The sequence below is a fragment of the Homarus americanus genome, unplaced genomic scaffold, assembly GCF_018991925.1.
Source record: "Homarus americanus isolate GMGI-L3 unplaced genomic scaffold, GMGI_Hamer_2.0 scaffold48220, whole genome shotgun sequence".
Taxonomy (NCBI): Eukaryota; Metazoa; Arthropoda; class Malacostraca; order Decapoda; family Nephropidae; genus Homarus; species Homarus americanus.
In genome coordinates, this window is record NW_024755060.1 from 2,711,537 (window position 1) to 2,736,740 (window position 25,204).

General features: G+C 41.0%; 3 protein-coding genes across 6 annotated transcripts; all 3 read right to left on the bottom strand.

Annotated features, from left to right (window-relative positions):
- Positions 1–2,944: 2,944 nt before the first annotated feature.
- LOC121856385 lies at positions 2,945–6,798 on the bottom strand. Its single transcript, XM_042351935.1, has 7 exons — positions 6,693–6,798; positions 6,272–6,463; positions 5,766–5,900; positions 5,491–5,623; positions 5,229–5,348; positions 3,917–4,064; positions 2,945–3,735 (listed from the first exon to the last, which is right to left on the bottom strand). Exons 4-7 carry the CDS (start codon positions 5,614–5,616, stop codon positions 3,680–3,682), a joined length of 450 nt encoding a protein of 149 aa, XP_042207869.1. The 5' UTR covers positions 5,617–5,623; positions 5,766–5,900; positions 6,272–6,463; positions 6,693–6,798; the 3' UTR covers positions 2,945–3,679.
- Positions 6,799–7,482: 684 nt separating this feature from the next.
- On the bottom strand, positions 7,483–10,477 carry LOC121856382. The gene is made up of 7 exons (XM_042351930.1): positions 10,351–10,477; positions 9,494–9,676; positions 9,203–9,333; positions 8,706–8,838; positions 8,287–8,412; positions 7,926–8,008; positions 7,483–7,639 (listed from the first exon to the last, which is right to left on the bottom strand). Exons 2-7 carry the CDS (start codon positions 9,587–9,589, stop codon positions 7,492–7,494), a joined length of 717 nt encoding a protein of 238 aa, XP_042207864.1. The 5' UTR covers positions 9,590–9,676; positions 10,351–10,477; the 3' UTR covers positions 7,483–7,491.
- On the bottom strand, positions 10,351–23,767 carry LOC121856381. 4 transcript variants are annotated; one of them, XM_042351927.1, is made up of 12 exons: positions 23,675–23,767; positions 22,282–22,331; positions 19,205–19,328; positions 18,236–18,399; positions 13,947–14,093; positions 13,287–13,518; positions 12,463–12,555; positions 12,156–12,317; positions 11,932–12,009; positions 11,640–11,771; positions 10,811–11,014; positions 10,351–10,477 (listed from the first exon to the last, which is right to left on the bottom strand). In XM_042351927.1, the coding sequence occupies exons 6-11, from the start codon at positions 13,515–13,517 to the stop codon at positions 10,904–10,906; spliced, it is 807 nt and encodes a 268-aa protein (XP_042207861.1). In that variant the 5' UTR covers position 13,518; positions 13,947–14,093; positions 18,236–18,399; positions 19,205–19,328; positions 22,282–22,331; positions 23,675–23,767; the 3' UTR covers positions 10,351–10,477; positions 10,811–10,903. The 4 variants fall into 4 exon arrangements, with proteins under 4 accessions (XP_042207861.1, XP_042207859.1, XP_042207860.1 ...); XM_042351925.1 differs by having other exon boundaries at positions 23,627–23,767; XM_042351926.1 differs by lacking the exons at positions 22,282–22,331; positions 23,675–23,767 and adding an exon at positions 20,106–20,161.
- Positions 23,768–25,204: the final 1,437 nt, after the last annotated feature.

The window sequence follows — 25,204 nt, forward strand, 5'->3', positions numbered from 1 at the left end:
CGGTACTTGGCAACTCACTTTAGGGTGCCATCACTTATAATATCACGATCATCTCTGTAAGTGACTTTATTGGTGTAAAGTGAAACCAAGTAGGGGTATACTTATAAGATTGTTAAATTACTTGTGGTCTGAGGTTTGTGTGTGTGCGTCACGACCGCCACAACACACCGGGCGCCACCTCTCCTCACACACACTATTGTCCATAAGATGAAGCACCATTATACATTATTCGATCTTCTGCCATTGTGTATTGTAACAAAGATTCGAATCATCTCTTCTGTGAATTATATAATCATGTAGATGCAGTGGAAGACCTTGTGTGTGTGTGACCGGAATCAGATGTAGTTTTCTTCTGAGAATATTGACGATGTGTCCATAGTCAAAATCAAAGCTGCCATCAGGTAAGAGCAAGTGTGGAAAATTGCCATAAAAGCTTGATGATTATTAAACACCCTAACCTAACTACTCCAGGTAGCATTAAGGTGTTTAATCATCAGGTGAAATGAACCAAACACCTTACACACACACACACACACACACACACACACACACGAAAAACCTGGCCTGTCAGCATGTGTTGACCTCTCTTAAACTAATAAATTCTGAATCCGGTTTCGCATAATTTGTCAGTAAACGACAGAGTCTCATATCGGGAGTTTAAGACCCTTAGATATAGGAGTCAATGCTTTTCTTTAGGCTTCACTATCCAGGCGTGAGACCAACACCTGTACAAATCCCATATTTTTTTTTTACTTTCCACACAAGACGTTCTTAAACCTATTCTATTTATAAATAATATATCATAGAGTTGGAATCGAAACCCATATTATACGCTTTGATACATTTCCAATACTGTATGTTCCTAGACTTATTGTTTTACCACAATTAAGGAGAGACAAGCAAGACATCTTGACTTCTCCATAGTTATGATGTCTTTGTGTGTGTGTTGCTCTTTGGGATGAAGACCTCTGACTGTGTGTGGTGTATTTAAAATACCTCTACTTTAAGATACATTCACCACCTGGGCATTACTTTATGATACACTACCTGAATTATGTACTTGTATTCACCCAACAGCATACTGTACCAAGAACGAGAATCAAGTGCCTTTTGGGATTTATTTTATCAAACAAATATCATCAAAATTTTATTCAAATCAAGAGTTACCCCCAAAATATATCCAGCATCAAGATAAACTAAGTAGGAGTTACATTAAGTTAGGTTAAATAAGGTATATTTATACATCAGAATAAGTTACATTAGATTAAGTTAAACCGAGTTATGTTAGACTACGTTAGGTTAGATTAAGTTAAACCGAGTTATGTTAGACTACGTTAGGTTAGATTAAGTTAACAATACTGTACTAGACATTTCCTACTTAACAAATAACAACATAACTGGCACTCTAAGGCACTCAAGCGGTGAATGAGTAAAGAATTATGCTATGTAAACCCAAGTCTTAACACTGAAGAGTTAAACCATCCCTCAAAAGTTAACCCATCATCCTGAGAAGGTTAAATCATCAAACTCAAAGTATTAAACCATCATCCAAAGTATTAAACCATCATCCTCAAAAGGTTAAACCATCATCCTCAAAGTGTTAAACCACCATCCTCAAAGGGTTAAACCATTGTCCTCAAAGGGTTAAACCATTGTCCTCAAAGGGTTAAACCATTGTCCTCTAAAGGTTAAAAACCGTTAAACCGTTGTCTTTAAAGGGCTAAACCACCATCTTCAAAAGGCTAAACCATGTCCCAAAGGGTTAAACCATCATCCTCAAAGGGTTAAACCAGTCCTCAAAAGGTTAAACCATCATCCTCAAAGGGTTAAACCATTGTCCTCAAAAGGTTAAACCATCATCCTCAAAGGGTTAAACCATTGTCCTCAAAAGGTTAAACCATCATCCTCAAAGGTTAAACCATTGTCCTCAAAAAGTTAAACCATCATCCTCAAGTGTTAAACCATTGTCCTCAAAAGTTTAAACCATATCTCAAGGTTAAACATCAAAAACATCATTCAAAGTGTTAAACCATTGTCCTCAAAAGGTTAAACCATCATCCTCAAAGGCTAAACATTGTCCTCAAAAATTTAAACCATCATCCTCAAAGTGTTAAAACATTGTCCTCAAAAGGTTAAACCATCATCTCAAAGGGTTAAACCATTGTCCTCAAAAGTTAAACCATTATCTTCAAGTGTTAAACCATTGTCCTCAAAGGTTAAACCATCATCCTCAAAGGTTAAACCATTGTCCTCAAAAATTAAACCATCATCCTCAAAGTGTTAAACCATTGTCCTCCAAAAGTTTAAACCATTATCCTCAAAGGTTAAACCATTATTCCTCAAAAGGTTAAACCATTATCCTCAAAGTGTTAAACCATTGTCCTCAAAAGTGTTAAACCATTGTCCTCAAAAGGGTTAAACCATCATCCTCAAAGGTTAAACCATTGTCCTCAAAAGTTAAACCATCATCCTCAAAGTGTTCCATTGTCCTCAAAAGGTTAAACCATCATCCTCAAGGTTAAACCATTATCCTCAAGGTTAAACCATCATCCTCAAAGTGTTAAACCATCATCTCAAAGGTTAAACCATCATCCTCAAAGGTTAAACATCATCCTCAAAAGGTTAAACCATCATCCTCAAAGTGTTAAACCATTGTCCTCAAAAGGTTAAACCATCATCCTCAAAGTGTTAAACCATTGTCCTCAAAGAGTTAAATCATTATTCTTAGTTAAACTCCACTAGAGTTAAACTCACCACATTAAATATTTCAAAATTATTAAATATATTAACTTTATTTAAATACAGTATATTGGATAATTATAATTACTTTAAACCTCACCACAATATTATGTACTGGAATTAATTGGACAAGATCACCAGACTTGTGTAATTAATTGGACAAAATCACCAAGACTTTACAAAAAAAAAAAATCACCAAGACTTCTGCCATTAATTGCACTTTTATAATTAATTGTATAGCATCACCAATGACTGGATCAGTAAGTCTGATCCATTAGACCCCTCAGTCTGGATCACTGACTGACAAAATGAGACTGGTTGATAACACTCAGGCAAGTGGATCAGTGACTGGTAGAGACAGACTGACTGGTAGGTGGATCAGTGACTGGTAGAGACAGACAGACTGACTGGTAGGTGGATCAGTGACTGGTAGAGAGAGAGACAGACTCTGGTAGGTGGATCAGTGACTGGTAGAGAGACAGACTGACTGGTAGGTGGATCAGTGACTGGTAGAGAAGAAGACAAACTGACTGGTAGGTGGATCAGTGACTGGTAGAGACAGACTGACTGGTAGGTGGATCAGTGACTGGTAGAACAAAACAGACTGGTAGGTGGATCAGTGACTGGTGGAGACAGACAGACTGGTAGGTGGATCAGTGACTGGTAGAGAACAGACTGACTGGTAGGTGGATCAGTGACTGGTAGAGAAAGAGACAGACTGGTAGGTGGATCAGTGACTGGTAGAGAAAGAGACAGACTGGTAGGTGGATCAGTAACCAAAAATTGTCTCTTGTAGATTAATCATCTCCCTCTCATCTCTGGATCACTGATGAGGCTGAGAACTGTGGATCCTGAAGCGTGTGTTGAGTGTTCAGTGTGGATCCATAGTGAGTATTGATCCATCTTGCAGGTGGTCCAGGAAGGAGAGAGTGTGGATCATTTACACCATCACCACCAACACGGGAAGCAGAGCAAGTGACAAGCACAGAGTGACACCTGGAGGAATAGTGTGTAATGTTGAATACTACTACTACTACTACTACTACTACTACTACTACTACTACTACTATTATTATTATTATAACAATCATAACTACAGTATCCTATGTTAATACAGATAAAGAAAGATACAGGAGACTAATTACAGGTAAATACAGGTACAGACAGACATACACACCTGGGGCAGAGCCTCTCTTGATAGGAGAACTAGGCAACAAATCCTTGAGAACTTCTTGAGCTTTGACATCAAGTTTATTTATCTGTTCACCTGTCATGGCAGCTGCTGTAAGTGGCTGGATGTTCATTACTTGTTCTACCTTTAGGATCTGTCAAAGATGATAAGGTATAACAACAACACTACTACAGTATGGTGACTTGTTCTAGCTGAGAAGAGATGACCCACATAATAGTGGCATCCTAAGTTACATTTATATATCATCAACAGACTTATAGAAATGTTGGAGAAATTATTATAAAAAGTTTGTTATCTCTGCAAATGTATTTTTTTTTAAAAGAAATTGAAATTTTTCAAGATAACTTAATTGTTTGTCATGTGCGATGCAGCTTTCTTAGGTTAGGTTAGGTTAGATTTGGTTTGGTTTGGTTAGGTTAGGTTAGGTAGGGTAACATTAAGTTAGGTAAGATAAGGTAAGGTTAGGTTTTGTTAGGGTAAGATACATTTCACTACTTTTGCAAAATAAATCACTACTGAATGTATAGGATTAAAAAACCTATGAACATTATTTTTTTCTAAGAAAAATAAATGATTTACCGCTTAATTTTTTCCCCCTTATGAACTTAGATTGGGTTAGGTATTATTTAACTTTGACTCATGGGGACCTACTGGATACTTGGTAGAATAACTTTGTCCTGGCAGAGCCTAGCCAAAAATGTTCGCTTGTCCTCATAATTAGCTTTCATTACTGAAGGATATTTACATTAATAAAGTCTATCTCTAAGTTTACTCAGTCATAAACAAAAATTGTACCATAAATATGGACAATAAAAATCTTCTATTTTGTACAAATTATTTGATAAGTTGTAAGAAGACAAAAGATGAATCTCTTCCATTCTGAGAAACACTCGAGCTTCTTATTATCGTAAAAAAATTAACTAAAAGAACAAACTGTAACATTGTATTTTATTATGTTGATGTACAAAACATTTTCTTCATTATTCTATGATGAAACAAGTCTAACAAGTATTATTACAACATATATTATTATTTTTTCTTATGCAATCGGGAAATAGCGATTACAGGGGTACTATGTCCGGGTTGAGCGTGTCACAGCACCTAAGGAGGTGCTGTGAGTTGAGCTCACTTACCGAGTCCGCTGCCAAATATTTGTTTTGAGTATACCGATCGTAGACTGTAAGTCCAGTTACGGGGTAAACAAAGAGATACGGTCCCGAAATGTTTTTTAAGTATGCGGCCCCTGGGACACACAACACCACAAACACTCACCAAGATAACAACAACCACAACTCACCGGGATGACATCAGTAGTTATGGTTGACATGGCGTGAGTAAGGCCGTTAAACGCTGAGGAAGGAATATCCATAACTTTATCCACCTCTAATCCACCAATTAAGGTGTTCAATTCTGCCAACTGTAATATAAACAGGTGATTTATGAATACATCGGTGATTGATGATTCTATAGATGTTATTGATGATTATATGTGTTATTACAGCAGTTATTGATGATTATATTTATGAAAGTCAAGTCTCTCCTCCTCCCCTCTCACTCACCGTAGCAGCATCCCATTCAGACACTTTACGATTATCGTGGATATAAGCAGCCACAGCCTTCTTCGCCAGGCCCCTAGCATTAGCCTGCGTGTTGGTACTGCACCGGAGTGTTCCAAGGTACCTCATGGCTTTCCTGTCATAAATATGGGAATAAGAAAGGTGACAAAATTAGTAATGTGTTAATAATAATAATAATAATAATAATAATAATAATTCAGTAATAAACTTTCTTAATCATGTTATCTACAAGTCTCTTTCTCTCTCTTTCTACTCACAAGAACTCAGCATTGGGGATGGGAGTCAGTTGGTTGTCAGTAAACACATCAGATGCCCCAACAACACGATGTCTTCAGCAACCAATTTATCCGTCGCTTTGTAATCAGTGATCACTTTGTTTCAGGCGCAAGAGCCTGTGTGGTGAGATGGAGGGAGGGCGAATAAGGGGGAGAAGGCAGAATGGTGGGTGGGTGGGTGAGAGAAAGGAGAGAAGGAGGAAGAGGAGACAAGGGGAAGGGAGAAGAATAGGTGGGCGAAGGAAGAAAGGGTGGGAGAGTCAGACAGAGAGAGGAAGAAGGGAGGGAGATAGGAAGGAAAATGGGAGAAAGGAAAGAAAGACTACTTACCTAGCATATATCTTCAAGTTGAGTCAAAACAATACAAAAACATCAACAAACTCAGTAAGTTTTCTAAAGTCTCAAAACTTAGAGAAAGACAACAAAAGCTTCCTAAATTATCAAAACACTGACAAAAAAATTAAAACAACAGCCAGACAGCCACTCACCACATCTTTGGGAAACACCATCTCACCCATACCCAGCTTGTACAGGAAGTCTTTAAACCCACTATTACTGAACTTAAGCAGCTTCTCCACGTCGGCTACACTCAAGCCTTTCAACATGTAGCCCATATTGCTCAGCTGGGCGCTAGACAGGCCGGATAGCTCATATTCTTCCTTTAATTTATCCAACAGTGCCTGCAGAAAGGGGAGGATTATTTTGGGTTGGTTCCTAATTGGTGAATATTCTGCTAATTATAGGAAGGTGGGTTAGGTGAAACAGGTAAAGCAAAATTACCTCAAATGACTTCAAATAGCCTCAAGGACTTTAAATGGTCTCAAATTAATTCAAATAACCACAAAATGGCTGCAAATGACTTCAAGTGACCTCAAATGACTTCAAAAGACCTCAAGTGACCTTATATACCTTAGCAATGTTAGAGTTCATGTTGTGGCTGCCAATGGCTTCAAGGTTATCCAAGATCTCTTTAGGGGTCAATTTTTTCACCTCCTCTTCAGTCATGACCAACCCCCAACTAACATCATGCGGCTGTGGAGAAGCACGTGGGTTTGTTATTGTTTGGGGTTAAAGTTAATAATAGTTACATCTCTGTGGGTTTGTTATTGTTTGGGGCAAAGTTAATAATAGTTACATCTCTGTGGGTTTGTTACTGTTTGGGGTAAAGTTAATAATAGATATATCTCTGTGGGTTTGATATTGTTTGGGGCTCCACTTTACATAAATTAATTGATAAACATAAACGCGTCCTTACCTTCTCCCCTCATCATCATACACTCCCTGGCTTGGATGTCCGTCACTGCTTCATAAGACAACTTGGCACTGGTTCCTACCCCTGGAAGAGATATAAATTGTTATTATTTTTGTCATTGTTATTGTTGCTGTTATTATTATTGTTATTATTATTGTTGTTGTTGCTGTTATCATTATTATTATTATTATTGTTGCTGTTATTATTATTGTTATTATTATTGTTATTATTATCATTCAGTAGTATACATTTCTTTCCCCTCTCCTCAGCTCTCCATGTTGATGTCCCCACTCCTACTCCTCCCCACTCTCCCATCCTTCCTTCTCCTCAACTTTCCTCCCTTCTCCCCTGCTCCCCACTCCCTTATTCTCTTCCCCTCTACCCTCCTTTACTCTTCTACGCTCTTCCTCTCCCCCACTTCTCCTCTCTTCTCCCCACTCCATCTCTCCTCCCCACTCACCACTTGACCATCGTCAAAGGGGGAAATATTTGGTTACAGGAAACTGTAGCCAAAACCTCTGAGTTCAGTCCATTCATCTTGGTGTCGGACAGAGTATCCATTAAGCATTTGAACTGATTTGCGTCCTTCCAAGTTTTCGTGGGTCTGAAAGATTACATTTGGTTAGGTTAGGTTAGAGTGGGTTGGTGTAAGTGTATAAGGAGATCTGGATAGGTTATTAAGGGTTAGGTTAGGCAAGGTCAAGTAATTTATTTATATTTTTTAATGTGTGGATAATATTTCTACATATTGTCTTAGTTTACTGTCACTTTCTACACTTGTTTTGCACCACACTATTAATTTCCCTCAGTTATCAAGACTGTTTTAGCCCATTGATCCTCCCCAAAGAAAAATGGACAAAGAATAATGTCAAATAAAGAGAGAGACTTACCCTTTAAATTCCACTATCTTTTCACCGATGACATCCTTCTGGGTTTTGTCAAGACAGACTGGTATGTTGGCTTCAAGTTTTTTCTGTTGAGAGATGACATGTTTGAGTTTATTGACAGGGATGATGATCACCACACCACATCACCACACTTATACACCACTACACATCACCACACACCACACCACCACACCATCACCACACCACATCACACACACACCACCACCACACCACACCACTCACACACACACCACACACCACTACATCACCACACACACACCACTACACATCACCACACCACTACACATCACCACACACTTACCACACCACACACACACACACACACACACCACACACCACACACCTCCAGAGTGTTGAGGTATAACAGGGAGGCGGCCTCATCCAATTTCTTGATATTTTCAGTTTCGAGGTCAAGGCCACATGTGCCTAACTTCTTCAGCATACAGAGATCTATGTCATCCTCTTCTAGCTGTGTGGGGGAGGAAGGAAGAGGAGGAAGGAAGGAAGGAGAGGAGGAAGGAAGGAGGAAGGAGGAGGAAGGAAGGTAGGGTGGTGGAGATAAGGGTGGGGGTAGGTGGGGAGGAGGAGAGGGAGGAGGGAGGGTAGGGATGAGGGATGTGGAAGGAAATAGGAAGGAGATGGAGGAAGGAGGGAGAAAACATAAGGGAATTATTATTATTATTATTATTATTATTCAGTCTCACACATATGACAAAACACATACCTACAACACATCCTACAACACATCCTACAACAGCTCACCATCTCCTTGACTATACTGTTGATGAGCATCCTACGGCGGATTTGAGAGATGTGAGTCAGTGAGTCCATCTTACACATCCTCATCATAAAGAGCGTCTTCATCTCTTGGGTCATGTAAGACAATACCAGGTCCCTGTGTGAGAGAGAGTATGGTGTGAGAGAGAGTATGGTGTGAGACAGAGTATGGTGTGAGACAGAGTATGATGTGAGACAGAGTATGATGTGAGAGAGAGTATGGTGTGAGAGAGAGTATGGTGTGAGACAGAGTATGATGTGAGACAGAGTATGGTGTGAGACAGAGTATGGTGTGAGAGCAGATATGGTGTGAGACAGAGTATGGTGTGAGAGAGAGAAATAGAATGTTGTTTGGGAGAGAGAGAAAATATTTTTTGAGAAGGAGAGAATGATGTACAAGAGAATATGGTAAGCGACAGAGAGGGGGATAGAGAGAATAATATCACTAAGATAGATAGATGGATAGATAGACAGAGACTCACCCAGCATCAGCAATCACACTAGGTGGCAGCACAGCTATGTCACCGAGGTACACACCACTAAGAGCCTCTGATGCTGAGCTTGGCAGGTTGGTATCAGCCCACTTGACCAGCATATTTCTGAACACCCTGACCTGTGATGATAAGAACACCTATTGAACACCTGGATGAACATTGATTTTAACATTATGAAGAACATCTGTAAAACATAACTGTGAACAGAATTTGAACATAGAGAACATTGGTTGTCTCCAACACGTATAGAACTCTGTCCGAACAAGACACAATACTCACCGCCCCATTAGAGAGAGGCATCTTGGTTTCCGTGATGTTCTTCAGGGCATCAACTAACATATCAAGCTTCACTTTCTTGGCGTCCTCAGCGCTCATGCACTTCAAGAACTCTTTCCCTTCCGTTAGGTCCTTCCCCGTCAGTTCGGTTTTAGTCCCGAATGATTTCTTGGCACCTGTGAGGCACTGTCGAGTCGTGAGAAGATTAATTACATGGGGTCCCCAACTTATGAACGCCCACCAATTCAAATGAGGTTAAACTTTAAATTTACAGTACAGTATTTTATTTACTTGACTAGTTATTTTTTACTTTCATTAACTGTATTTTGTCATTCTATTTCTTATTTTGTCTTAAATTTAGTGATTTTAGATGTACTATATAAGGACTTAGACTATGATACAGTCGGATTTTAAACACTGTTCTGTAAGTATGCACATAACATGTGTTCTGACTTACTTACAAATCCGACTTAAGAACGTCCTCAGGAAAGGAACCCGGGGACCCCTGTATACTATACTGAACTATATGAGTACTTGTATGAGTAGTTAATATCCTTGAGTATGATGATTAATTATACTAGATCATTGAACTACAGTATTTCAGTATAATGATTAATTATACTAGATCATTGAACTACAGTATTTCAGTATGATGATTTAACCATGTTTGAGTGTGATAATTTTCCCCTTGAGTCTGATAATTTAATCCCTAGACTATTATGACATTGTGCTAAAAGGAGACATTAATAATGTGTGTGTGTACAGATTAGGTTAGGTCAAGTTATTTCTGGTTACCTTAGGATTAGGTTAAGTTAGGTTAGGTCAGGTCAGGTTAGGTTACAAACACAGCATAAACTCACCGGCAGAGAAAAGCGACATATCTTTCGCTATAGAGTTGAGATCTCCGACATTGGCACCATTGAGCAGGACGGTGGGAGCGTAGTCCCTGAGGAACACGGGGAAGTTCTTGAGCTCCACCACAGCCAGCTGGAAGACCATGATGATGGTGATAATATGAATAAAGAGGAGAAGAAGAAGAAGAAACTCATGTAACCTTTTATACATAATACTTTATTATCAAGGACAAAAATTAGCAAACTTTCCCCCTAATGGGTAGATGATACATAATGCTGTTTATGGATAAACAGTGGTAGATGATGATGTTAATGAGTAGAAAAAGCTGTTAATGAGTAGATAAAGCTGTTAATGAGTAGATAAAGCTGTTAATGAGTAGATAAAGCTGTTAATGAGTAGATAAAGCTGTTAATGAGTAGATAAAGCTGTTAATAGGTATATGCCGTTAAAAAGGTAGACGCCGACCTTAGCCAATACGACGTAGATCTGGTAAGAGGTCATGGGGGTGCCAGCCTCGTCATGAGCTTGGTGATCTGTTCCAAGTTGTTGACACTCTGGTCACGAATATACTTGGGGCTGATGTAACCTCAGGGCCTCATTAATGTTGCTGTAGGTGAATGTGTTGCCATTTAGAGCCGACTGCATGTTGGCTTCCATCAGTGCTGCCACCTGGAATACATAGTGACTAGAATAGCTGGAAATTGACTGGAATGGATATAGAGTGCCTGGAATGGATATAGATTGCCTGAAATGGATATGATGCCTGAAATGGATATAGATTGCCTGAAATGGATATAGATTGCCTGAAATGGATATAGATTGCCTGAAATGGATATAGATTGCCTGAAATGGATATAGATTGCCTGAAATGGATATAGATTGCCTGAAATGGATATAGATTGCCTGGAATGGATATAGATTGCCTGGAATGGATATAGATTGCCTGGAATGGATATAGATTTCCTGAAATGGATATAGATTGCCTGAAATGGATATAGATTTCTGAAATGGATATAGATTGCCTGAAATGGATATAGATTGCGGAATGGATTTCTGAAATGGATATATGAAGATATAGATTGCCTGGAATGGATATAGATTTCCTGAAATGGATATAGATTCCGGAATGGATATAGATTGCCTGAAATGGATATAGATTGCCTGAAATGGATATAGATTGCCTGGATGGATATACTGTAGATCACCTAAAAATGGATTTTTTGAAGGCCTCTACCCTCACCTATCCTTTATTCCTTAAGGACAGATATATCCTCACTTAACCAAAGACTCTTACCTTGGCGGGAAATTCAGACCCTTGAGCCATGCTAATACTTCCACTCATCAACGGGAGGACTGTCTTGAGTAAGGTACGTTTGGCTGCTCCCTGTAGCATACAGGCAGATGCCCGTGCCATGTGGTCACCACCGATGATAATAATAATAATAAAAATAATAATAATAATAATAATAATAGTATTAGTAGTGATGATAATATTACTACTACTATAATAGAACAAATGCAATAACAAGAATATTTAAAGAACAAGAAAAACAAGAACAATAATAACAAAAAAAGAACAACTCACCTAAACCATCAATGACATCCTTCGTAACATTTGCTCCAGTTACCCCTTCAAACACGGTCTTCTGCACCGCGTAGGAGTCCTGGAGGAAACTTTGTTATATTTCTCTCTCTGTTTTCTCTCTGGTGATTTTCTCTCTCTCTCTTTCTTCTTTTCTCTCTTTCGTTCTACCACACTCTCTCTTTCTACCACACACTCTCTCTCTCTCTCTCCCACACACAGACTTACCCTGGCCATCATCATCTTCCCCATACTCTTGACAGTAGCGAAGAGTTTAGCCTTGAGTGAGCCTTCAGTGGTCAGTGAGTCATCCGCCAACACAACAGGATCGAAGAATGACGGCGTGATACAAGTCTCTATCCCGTCCAGTGAGTTGTACCACGTGATAGCCTGTGTACACAATAGTTAACTTTATCCAAACTATCCCGACTTTCCTATCTATCTATCTACCTATATATAACTAGTGTATTTATCTAACTATCTATATCAATCTATCTATCTATAGTATCTACAAGTATCCATCTATCCATCTTACCGTTTCTTTATCCATCTCGTCACAATTATCCACCCGGCAGAGAGCTTGGGCCCAGACCAAACACTGTAAGTAATTATTGGCATCGAATTTGATCTGAAGGAGTGAGAGTGCATTAATGGTGTGGTAGTGGTGTGGTAGTGGTGTGTTAGAGGTGTGTTAGTGGTATATTAGTGGTGTGTTAGAGGTGTGCTGTGGTGTGTTAGAGGTGTGTGATTCTATACATGTAAATTCTTGAGAGAGAGAGAGAGAGAGCGTGTGTGTGTATGTGTGTGTGTGTACAGTATATGTGTGGGGGGAGTGTGGTGTATGGATGTGTGTGTGGAGGGTATGTGTACAGTATATGTGGGGGGTGTGGTGTATGGATGTGTGTGTGTGTGTACAGTATGTGGGGGAGTGTGGTGTGGATGTGTGTGTGTGTGTGTGTACAGTATATGTGTGGGAATGTGGTGTATGGATGTGTGTGTGTGTGTACAGTATATGTGTGGGGAAGTGTGGTGTATGGATGTGTGTGTGTGTGTGTGTACAGTATATGTGTGGGGGATGTGGTGTATGGATGTGTGTGTGTGTGTGTGTACAGTATATGTGTGGGGAGTGTGGTGTATGGATGTGTGTGTGTACAGTATATGTGTGGGAGTGTGGTGTATGGATGTGTGTGTGTGTGTGTGTGTGTGTGTACAGTATATGTGGGGGTGTGGTGTATGGATGTGTGTGTGTGTGTACAGTATATGTGTGGGGGGAGTGTGGCGTATGGATGTGTGGCTTATACAGTACATAAATTTATAAATATATCCACACAATTACCTACACATAATTTAAGTACATACCTTAATAATATCAGGCTTAGCCTTCTTAATCAACTGGTCATTAAAATATGGCACCAAGGAGACTGGCGCCATTGGCACTCCACCAAACTGTGCCAGAATCGAGTCCGTCCACTCATTAATGGGAGGGAACTTCGTCTTGAGGTTGAAAGACTCCTTGATCTCATTCATTGTTTTGGAGTCCGGACAAAGAGGATCTGGACTATTCACTTGGCAGTTCGTTATCTCTTGCATCCTATAGGTACAGGTACAGGTGAGAGAGTCATTCGTTTAAGGTAAGTTATTAAGGTTAGTTCTGATGCATTTTATGGGTTTAATCCTCACTTAAACACACTTAACCATCACTTAAAGATACTAAACAGAAAATTATGTTTAGGTTAGAGTTTGGTAGAATTCACCCTCACTTAACATGCACTTACAGACACTTAACCCTCATTTACACACACTTAACCTCACTTAAACACACTTAACATGCACTTACAGACACTTAACCCTCATTCACACACTTAACCTCACTTAAACACACTTAACATGCACTTACAGACACTTAACCCTCATTTACACACTTAACCTCACTTAAACACACTTAACATGTACTTAGAGACACTTAACCCTCACTTACACACACTTAACCTCACTTAAACACACTTAACATGTACTTACACAGCATTAACAGCATCCTCATCCTTGATCTTAGTGAGGCAGATGGGAAGATAGAAGAGTGACGGTCCCAGAGGTGATGTTGGCGGCTGACCACAGTTTTGGAACACCCAGCCTGGCCACGACGCTCACCCACTCAATCTCTGTCATCTGTCAGCGATGGGGATTGTCAGCGAATGGGGATTTTGTCAGTTAGAGGGGGATGTCAGTGAGAGGGGATGTCAGCAAGAGGGGATGTCAGCGAGAGGATGTCAGCAAGAGGGGGATGTCAGTGAGGAGGGATGTCAGCGAGAGGGTGACGTCAGTGAGGGGGATGTCAGTGAGAGGGTGATGTCAGCGAGAGGGTGATGTCAGTGAGAGGGGGATGTCAGCGAGAGGGTGACGTCAGTGAGAGGGGAGGGTGTCAGAGAGGGATTTTGTACATATTTCGTTCCATCTAAGGGCAGGAATATAATGCAATAAATTTGTTCAGATAAAAATTGTACCATACACAGAGTATCATGCAAATTGTGCCATACATGGACAGTATCATGCAAATTGTGCCATACATGGACAGTATCATGCAAATTGTACCATACATGGACAGTATCATGCAAATTGTGCCATACATGGACAGTATCATGCAAATTGTGCCATAGACAGTATCATGCAAATTGTGCCATACATGGACAGTATCGTGCATTGTACCATACATGGACAGTATCATGCAAATTGTGCCATACATGGACAGTATCGTGCACATTGTACCATACACGGACAGTATCGTGCACATTGTACCATACACGGACAGTATCATGCAAATTGGTAAGTTAACAGCACCATGCTCATAGATTAATTTAGGTTAAGTTAGAGCACCATGCTGACAGATTAAGTTAGAGCACCATGCTGACAGATTAAGTTAGAGCACCATGCTGACAGATTAAGTTAGAGCACCATGCTGACAGATTAAGTTAGAGCACCATGATGACAGATTAAGTTAGAGCACCATGATGACAGATTAAGTTAGAGCACCATGCTGACAGATTAAGTTAGAGCACCATGCTGACAGATAAGTTAGAGCACCATGATGACAAGTTAGAGAGCACCATGCTGACAGATTAAGTTAGAGCACCATGCTGACAGATTAAGTTAGAGCACCATGATGACAGATTAGTTAGAAGCACCATGCTGACAGATTAGTGTGAAAGCACTGATGACAGATTATATTAGAGCACCATGATGACAGATTAAGTTAGAGCACCATGCTGACAGATTAGTTAAGTTAGAGCACCATGCTGACAGATTAAGTTAAGTTAGAGCACCATGCTGACAGATTAAGTTAGAAGCACCATGATGACAGATTAAGTTAGAGCACCATGCTGACAGATTAAGTTAGAGCACCATGCTGACAGATTATATTAGAGCACCATGATGACAGATTAAGTTAGAGCACCATGCTGACGATTATATTAGAGCACCATGATGACAGATTAAGTTAGAGCACCATGCTGACAGATTATATTAGAGCACCATGATGACAGATTAAGTTAGAGCACCATGATGACAGATTATATTAGAGCACCATGATGACAGATTAAGTTAGAGCACCATGCTGACAGATTAAGTTAGAGCACCATGCTGACAGATTAAGTTAGAGCACCATGATGACAGATTAAGTTAGAGCACCATGCTGACAGATTAAGTTAGAGCACCATGCTGACAGATTATATTAGAGCACCATGATGACAGATTAAGTTAGAGCACCATGCTGACAGATTAAGTTAAGTTAGAGCACCATGCTGACAGATTAAGTTAGAGCACCATGATGACAGATTAAGTTAGAGCACCATGCTGACAGATTAAGTTAAGTTAGAGCACCATGATGACAGATTAAGTTAAGTTGAGCACCATGCTGACAGATTGAGTTAAGTTAGAGCACCATGATGACAGGTTAAGTTAAGTTGAGCACCATGATGACAGATTAAGTTAGAGTACCATGCTGACAGATTGAGTTAAGTTGAGCACCATGATGACAGGTTAAGTTAAGTTAGAGCCCCATGATGACAGATTAAGTTAAGTTAGAGCACCATGCTGACAGATTAAGTTTAGAGCACCATGCTGACAGATTAAGTTAGAGCACCATGATGACAGATTAGTTAGAGCACCATGCTGACAGATTAAGTTAGAGCACCATGATGACAGATTAAGCTAAGTTAGAGCACCATGATGACAGATTAAGTTAGAGCACCATGATGACAGATTAAGTTCGAGCACCATGATGACAGATTAAGTTAGAGCACCATGCTGACAGATTAAGTTAAGTTAGAGCACCATGCTGACAGATTAAGTTAGAGCACCATGATGACAGATTAAGTTAGAGCACCATGCAGACAGATTAAGTTAAGTTAGAGCACCATGATGACAGATTAAGTTAAGTTAGAGCACCATGCTGACAGATTGAGTTAAGTTAGAGCACCATGATGACAGGTTAAGTTAAGTTAGAGACCCCATGATGACAGATTAAGTTAAGTTAGAGCACCATGCTGACAGATTAAGTTAGAGCCCATGCTGACAGATTAAGTTAGAGCACCATGATGACAGATTAAGTTAGAGCACCATGCTGACAGATTAAGTTAGAGCACCATGCTGACAGATTAAGTTAGAGAGCACCATGCTGACAGATTAAGTTAGAGCACCATGCTGACAGATTAAGCTAAGTTAGAGCACCATGATGACAGATTAAGTTAGAGCACCATGCTGACAGATTAAGCTAAGTTAGAGCACCATGCTGACAGATTAAGTTGACACCATGCTGACAGATTAAGTTAGAGCACCATGATGACAGATTAAGTTAGAGCACCATGCTGACAGATTAGTTAGAGCACCATGCTGACAGATTAAGTTAGAGCACCATGATGACAGATTAAGCTAAGTTAGAGCACCATGATGACAGATTAAGTTAGAGCACCATGCTGACAGATTAAGTTAGAGCACCATGCTGACAGATTAAGTTAGAGCACCATGATGACAGATTAAGTTAAGTTAGAGCACCATGCTGACAGATTAAGTTAGAGCACCATGATGACAGATTAGTTAAGTTAGAGCACCATGATGACGGATTAAGATTGAGCACCATGATGACGAATAAGTTCGAGCACCATGATGACAGATTAAGTTAGAGCACCATGATGACAGATTAAGTTAGAGCACCATGATGACAGATTAAGCTAGTTAGAGCACCATGATGACAGATTAAGTTAGAGCACCATGCTGACAGATTAGTTAGAGCACCATGCTGACAGATTAAGTTAGAGCACCATAATGACAGATTAAGTTAAGTTAGAGCCCTATGATGACAGATTAAGTTAAGTTAGAGCCCCATGATGACAGATTAAGCTAAGTTAGAGCACCATGCTGACAGATTAAGTTAGAGCACCATGCTGACAGATTAAGTTAGAGCACCATGCTGATAGTTAAACATTTCTACCTTGCAGTTATTATTAGAAGTCATGAAGTTGTCAGCTATCCCTTCTGTTAACACACATTAAGTGAGAAAAATCTTAACATTTATTGCACTTTCTTTTACAACTAAGATGACGGTGTATGATCTACCTGTATAATTAGTGTATGATCTACCTGTATAATTAGTGTATGATCTACCTGTATAATTAGTGTATGATCTACCTGTATAATTAGTGTATGATCTACCTATAATTAGTGTATGATCTACCTGTATAATTAGTGTATAATCTACCTCTATAAATAAGATATAATTAACAGCACCAGTCTAATGACCTCTGCAGTTTTAACAGCACTAGTTTCATCGGTGCTGTGAAGGGTTTAGTGTTAAAACAGCAAAAAATAACACAAGCGGTTTATGTTAACTTAAAAATAAAATCACTTTGTTTTAACTTGTGATTTGGTTCATTAACTTAAATAAGGATTAATGTTAGTTTATTTTCACACGATTAGGTAAGGTTAGGTTAGGAGAAACTGTAACAGCACAAATAGTTTAATTAGTAACTTTAGGGTGATTTAACAGCATTTACTGTAATGTAAACAATATTAGTTCTTTAAATCTTGACAGTAATCTCTCATTTCCATCACCACCACAGCTAAAATAATCTCTCTCCACCACCACCACACCTCTGCCTCACCACCACAGCTATAGAAATCAACACCCACGACCACCACAGCTATCAACACCCACGACCACCACAGCTATAGAAATCAACACCCACGACCACCACAGCTATCAACACCCACGACCACCACAGCTATCAACACCCACAACCACCACAGCTATAACTCACCTGCTTGGCCGTCTCTTTAATCTTGGCAATAAGTTCTTGGTCAGTCATGTTGAGGAGAACCAGACGGGACAACTCGTTCAAGAAGCGTTGGGGGAGCTTCTGTGGTCCAATTGACTTAGTAACTTAGTGACCTCTGTTCCTTTGGCTGTCATGAGCATAGCTGGCTGTAGAGAGGTGAGGGAGGGGGATTAGTATGGTGGGGGGTGGTGGGGAGGAGGGGTGGGTGGGGAGGGTGATGGTGGGGGAGGAGGGTGGTGAGGGGTGATGGTGGGGGTGTGGGTGGTGAGGGTGGGGGAGGAGGGTGGTGAGGGGATGGTGGGGTGTAGGTGAGGGTGGGGGGAGGAGGGTGGTGAGGGTGATGGTGGGGGGTGGTGGTGAGGGGTGGGGAGGAGGTGGTGAGGGTGATGGTGGGGGTGTAGAGGGTGGGGGGAGGAGGTGGGGAGGTGATGGTGGGGTGTGGGTGGTGAGGGTGGGGAGGAGGATGGTGGAGATGGTGGGGGGTAGGTGGGAGGGTGGGGAGGAGGGTGGTGGGGAGGGTGATGGTGGGGTGGGGTGAGGGTGGGGTGTAGGTGGTGATGGGTGAACGATGGTGGTGTAGGGGTGATGGGTGTGGTGATGGTTGGTGTAGGTGGTGTTGGGTGAGGTGATGGTGGGAGTGTAGATGGTGTTGGGTGTGGTGATGGTGGGTGGTGATGGTTGAGGTGATGGTGGTGGTGTAGATGGTGTTGGGTGTGGTGATGGTGGTGGTGAGGGTTGTGGTGCTGTTGATAATGCTAGTATGGGTGGTGATGGATGGTGATGGTTATGGTGTTAATAATGATTATGATGATAACAACAACAATAATAATAAACTATATATATATATATAAAAGTGAAAGTGGGTTATATCGAAGGGCCATTATATGAGAAAAACTCTATTTAATGGACTATATGGATAAATAAATCCGTTATAGGGAGGTTTTACTGTACCTGCATTTCGTTCCAGCCGTCATTTGGCATCCAGGCGATAAGCTGTTCAGCTGAGGCATTAGTGAAGTTCTTTTTATTTATCATATTCATGAGATTTTCATTCAATGAACCAAACCTCTTCTCCCTGTGTGAGAGAGAGGGGTAGCAGTCGTTAAGTAGTGTTGTAGCAACCACTAGACTTATCAACACACATTCCTTATAAATCATATTATCGGTTCCTAGAAAATGAACCTCCCCTTCTTCCTCCCTCCCTCCCTATCCCTCACCCTCCCTCCCTATCCCTCACCCTCCCTCCCTATCCTCACCCCTCCTCCCTATCCCTCACCCTCCCTCCCTCATTCCTCACCCTCCCTCTCATTCCCTCACCCTCCCTCCTTGCCCTACATTCTACAACAGTCATAAAATTCGTTCCCACCCCCCAACCTCTCTCTCTAGGTGAGGACTAGGCAACTCATCAATGTTTACATACCTGGTTGCTAAGTACACTTCACCTGTTCTCACTATACCTGGCTCCTACCTGACCACATACCAAATAGATAGATAGATAGACAGAAAAGAGGTCAAAGTAATTACGTCATTTACTAGGGTCAATTACCTGGGTCAACAATCATTACGAGGCAGGTATATTCTCTGTCCTTTGTAGTTCTAATCAATGAAAGGAAAACTCGGACATACCCTAACACACCCTAACAGATCTGACACACCCTAACTAACACACTCCAAAACACCCTGACACACTCCAACACACCCTGTCATGCCCTAACATACTCTAATAACACACTCCAACACACCCTGTCATGCCCTAACATACTCTAATAACACACTCCAACACACCCTGTCATGCCCTAACATACTCTAATAACACACTCTAACACACAACAAAGGTCAACTTAAGACTTACAGGCTGGTAGCAGCAGCGTCAAAGTAGCCAGACAGTTTTTCTTCCAGTCTTCACACTCTCCACCGACCCTGACGACCCTGTAGGTTAGGTTACGTTAGGTTAGGTTAGGTTAGATTGTGTTAGGTTGTAGATTGTTACGATAGGTTTTAAGAGATTATAGATTAGATTAGCTAGGTTAAGTTAGATTAGATTAGATTAGGCTAGGTTAAGTTAGATTAGATTAAGGCTAGGTTAAGTGATTAGATTAGATTAGGCAGTTGGGTTGTGATTAGATTAGATTAGGCCAGGCTGAGATTAGATTAGATTGAGGTAGGCTGGGTTAAGTTCGATTAGATTGATTGAGGCTTGGTTAGATTAGATAGATTAGCTAGGCTAAGTTAGATTAGAGATTAGGCTGGGTTAAGTTAGATTAGATTAGATTAGGCTAGGTTGTTAGATTAGATTAGATTGGGCTAGGTTAAGTTAGATTAGATTAGATTGAATGGTTAAGTTAGATTAGTTAGATTGAGCTGGGTTAAGTTAGATTAGATTAGATTAGGCTGGGTTAAATTGGATTAGATTGAATTGGGCTGAGAAGTTAGATTAGATTAGATTGGCTAGGTTAAGTTAGATTAGATTAGATTAGGCTAGGTTAAGTTGATTAGATTGGATTGGGCTGGTTAGGTTAGGTTAGATTAGATTGAGGCTGGTAGTTGATTGGATTAGATTAGATTGGCTGGGTTGAAGTTAGATTAGATTGGGCTGGGTTAAGTTTAGATTAGATTAAGTTAGGCTGGAGTTGGGTTAAGTTAGGATTGGAGTTGGTTGAACAGGCTGGGTTGGTTAGATTGAATTAGATTAGGCTGGGTTGAGTTGGATTAGATTAGATTGGGCTGGGTTAAGTTGATTAGATTATGGCTGATTTAATTGGTTAGATTAGATTGGGCTGGGTTAAGTTAGATTGAATTGAGCTGGGTTAGGTTAGTTAGATTAGATTGGGCTGGGTTAAGTTAGATTAGATTAGTTGAGGCTGAGTTTAGTTAGTTAGATTGGATTAGGCTGGTTGATTAGATTAGATTGATTGGGCTGGGTTAAGTTGATTAGATTAGTTGAGGCTGGGTTAATTGGATTAAGTTAAGATGGGCTGGGTTAAAGTTAGTTAGATTGATTGGGCTAGGTTGGATTGATTAAGTTAGATTGGGCTGGGTTGAAGTTGATTAGATTAGATTAGGCTAGGTTGAGAGATTAGATTGGATTTGGAGGCTGGGTTAAGTTTAAGACTGGTTGAGATTGAATTAGATTAGATTGAGCGGTTGGGAGTTAGATTAGATTAGATTGAGCTGGGTTAAGTTAGATTGAATTAGATTGGGCTGGGTTAAGTTAGATTAGATTAGATTAGGCTGGGTTTAGTTAGATTAGATTGAGTTAGGCTAGAGTTAAGTTGAATTAGATTAGATTAGGCTGGGTTAAGTTAGATTGATTAGATTAGGCTGGGTTAAGTTAGATTAGATTGGATTGGGCTAGGTTAAGTTGAATTAGATTGGATTGAGCTGGGTTAAGTTAGATTGAATTAGATTAGGCTGGGTTAGGTTTGATTGGATTAGATTAGGCTGGGTTAGTTAGATTAGATTAGATTTGACGTTAAGTTGAATTAGATTAGATTAGGCTAGGTTAAGTTAGATTAGATTAAATTGAGCTAGGTTAGGTTAGATTAAGTTACGATAGGTTAGGTTAGATTAGATTAGATTAGGCTAGGTTAAGTTAGATTAGATTAGATTAGGCTAGGTTAGGTTAGGTTAGATTAGATTAGGCTAGGTTAAGTTAGATTAGATTAGATTAGGCTAGGTTAAGTTAGATTAGATTAGATTAGATTAGGCTAGGTTAGGTTAGATTAGATTAGATTAGGCTAGGTTAAGTTAGATTAGATTAGATTAGGCTAGGTTAGGTTAGGTTAGATTAGATTAGGCTAGGTTAGGTTAGGTTAGATTAGATTAGGCTAGGTTAAGTTAGATTAGATTAGATTAGGCTAGGTTAAGTTAGATTAGATTAGATTAGGCTAGGTTAAGTTAGATTAGATTAGATTAGGCTAGGTTAAGTTAGATTAGATTAGATTAGGCTAGGTTAAGTTAGATTAGATTAGATTAGGCTAGGTTAAGTTAGATTAGATTAGATTAGGCTAGGTTACCATAATACTCACAGGCAACGATGAGGAAGACAGCCAGCAGTACACAACGACCCATCATGACTCTGTAAATGATAAAGTTATTGTATATATATTGGTGGTGTGACCGGGGGTTGTGACGTCACTTGGGCTCAATGTTAATAAATCTGACAACCAGGTCAATAAGGTTAAGTCTCTCTCTCTCTCTCTCTCTCTCTCTCTCTCTCTAACAAATCACAAGCAACACCAAGATCACACACACCACGTGGTAATGTTTACAAACTAATCATGACCTCATAATAACACGAGTCAATCAGAGGCCAGGGAAATGACCTTCTCCCCATAGCGCTTGATGGAAAGTAAGCAAATAAAAAATAATAAGTTACCGTCTTTATTGGGTAGCAGAGAGGGGGTGAGAGGGATGAGAGGGGTGTGAGGGGGTTGTTAGTGCCACGTAATAGGGATGGTAGGTATGGCACTCTCCCGGTACTAGTGCCAGAGTGAATAATACAATAGGAGTGAATTACCTTCGTGACACTGTTCCTGTCTGTCTGATCACTCGATTATAGAGAGGGGGGAGAGGGAGAGAGGGAGAGAAGGAGGGAGGGGAGGCAGAGAAGGCAGTAGGGGTAAAGGAGGGGCAGGGAGAGTAAGGGGGATAGGTAGCGGTAGGAAAGAGGATGAAGAGGAGAGGGAGAGGTGGAGAAGAAGGGGAGAGGGAGGGAGAGAGAGGGAGAGAGAGGGAGACACATGACGCTCATTAATACTTATTTTAATGTTTGTTTGTATTGATTATCTCTCAGCCAATCAACGAGCTGCTCTGTTAAAATTTGTCAGTGTCAGCCAATCAAATGGCTGTGTTATCTACTCCATCGCTAGGTCTTTTCCGGAGAGAGAGAGAGAGAGAGAGAGAGAGAGAGAGAGAGAGAGAGAGAGAGAGAGAGATGCATGGAGGAATAAATTGGCTAATATATTGAGAGAGAGGGAGAGAGAGAGAGAGAGAGAGAGAGAAATAAAACCCAATTAGTTTCTCTCTCTCTTCGTGATCAACACAATTTTTCTTGCTCCCAAATAAAAGTAAACAAATTATATGAGGCTTAGCACTATGTTGCGGCCAGTCGACCTCCCTGGGACCCAATAATGTGACGTCATCGACCACACACTCATTAGGGTACACTTCCAACCACCACAAAACATGATATATTGAATTATAATGATGATAATAACAACAACCACAATGACGACAATAATAATAATTGTGTGTCTGTCTGTGTTTGTCTGTCTGTGTTTGTCTGTCTGTGTCTGTCTGTCTGTGTCTGTCTACGTTACTACACAGTCATCTCTCATCCGTTCACGTGATATTTCCTCATCTCTCTCTCACCTAAGTCAGTGGGTCCAGCCAGCAGCAGGTATCACAAGCGACTCTCACCAGAACCAGATTTAACTACAACGTCAGTAGGTGTCAGCAAGTGTCAGGAGGAGGGGAACAGAGACCAACAGCCAACCACCTTCGCTGACAGTCACCACCACACGACTGGCTGTCTCACTCACCTCTTACCTCCCCTCTCTTCCTCCCCCCTTCCGTGTCTCTACCCTTCCTTCCCCCATCCCTCTCTCATTCCCTCTCTTACACCTCTCACCTTTCCTCAACTCTCTACTAAACATCACAACTTCCCTCTTCCTCCTTTATCGAATATTTTCCTCTCCCAATCTCACCAATCACAGCCCGGGGTCACTACTATAGACGTTATGATTGGCTGGATGGGCTGTAAACAAAGCTCTCTTGTTTGGTAAAGAACACAGCCCTACCAACCAATCGTGGCGTCGTTATTAGTCATCCAAGCATATGATTGGTGGAGAGCTTGTGGTATATTAATTCAGTTATTTTCTATCAATGTTTATGACTGGTTTACACTCACTGCAAAGAGGAGGAGGAGGCAGAAGTGGAGGAGGAGGAGGAGGAGAGGAGGTAGAAGTGGGAGGAGGAGGAGGAGGAGGGGAGGTAGAAGGGGAGGGGAGGAGGGGAGGAGGGAGGGAGGAGGAGGAGGCAGAAGGGGGGAGGATGAAGTGGAGGAGGAGGAGGAGGAGGAGGAGGAGGCAGAAGTGGAGGATGAAGTGGGAGGAGGAGCAGGAGGAGGAGGGGAGGAGGAGGAGGAGGAGGAGGAGGGGAGGAGGAGGAGGAGGAGGAGGGAGGAGGAGGAGGAGGCAGAAGGAGAGATGAAGTGGAGGATGAAGGAGGATGAAGTGGAGGAGGAGAGCAGGAGGAGGAGGCAGAAGTGGGAGGATGAAGTGGAGGGAGGTAAAGGGATGATGAAGTGAGGAGGAGGAGCAGGAGGCAAAGGAGGGAAGGGAGGGAGGGAGGCAGGAGGAGGGGAGGAGGAGAGGAGGAGGAGAGGGGAGGGAGGGGAGGAGGAGGCAGAGGGAGGAGGAGGAGGAGGAGGAGGAGGAGGAGAAGGAGGAGGAGGCAGAGGGAGGATGAAGTGGAGGAGGAGAAGGAGGGAGGAGGAGGAGGAGAGAGGGGAGGAGAAGGAGGAGGAGGGAGGAGGAGGAGGAGATGAGTCGAAAACGATTTTAAAAGTTACATTGAAAAAAAAAAATAAATAATAATAATAAATATAACAATAATAATATGCAGGTCTTTCGATATGTGATTCACTAAGAATAAATAGAGATCTTCACTATTTCCAACTAAACGAGAAAAGAAAAGAGAGAAAACAAACAAATAGAGAAATGGTGGAATATGTGCTCAATGGCGGGAATTGTGAGTCACGGGAATTGTTATTACTTACTGGAAGTCTTTCTCTATTCCTCTTTTTTCTCTCTCCATTCATCCTTCTCTCCTCCTCCACTCTTCTCTCCCTCCATTCCTTCTCTCACCTTCCCTCCCTCCATTCCTTCTCTCCCACCATTCTTCTCTCCCACCATTCCTTCTCTCACCATTCCTTCTCTCCTCCATTCC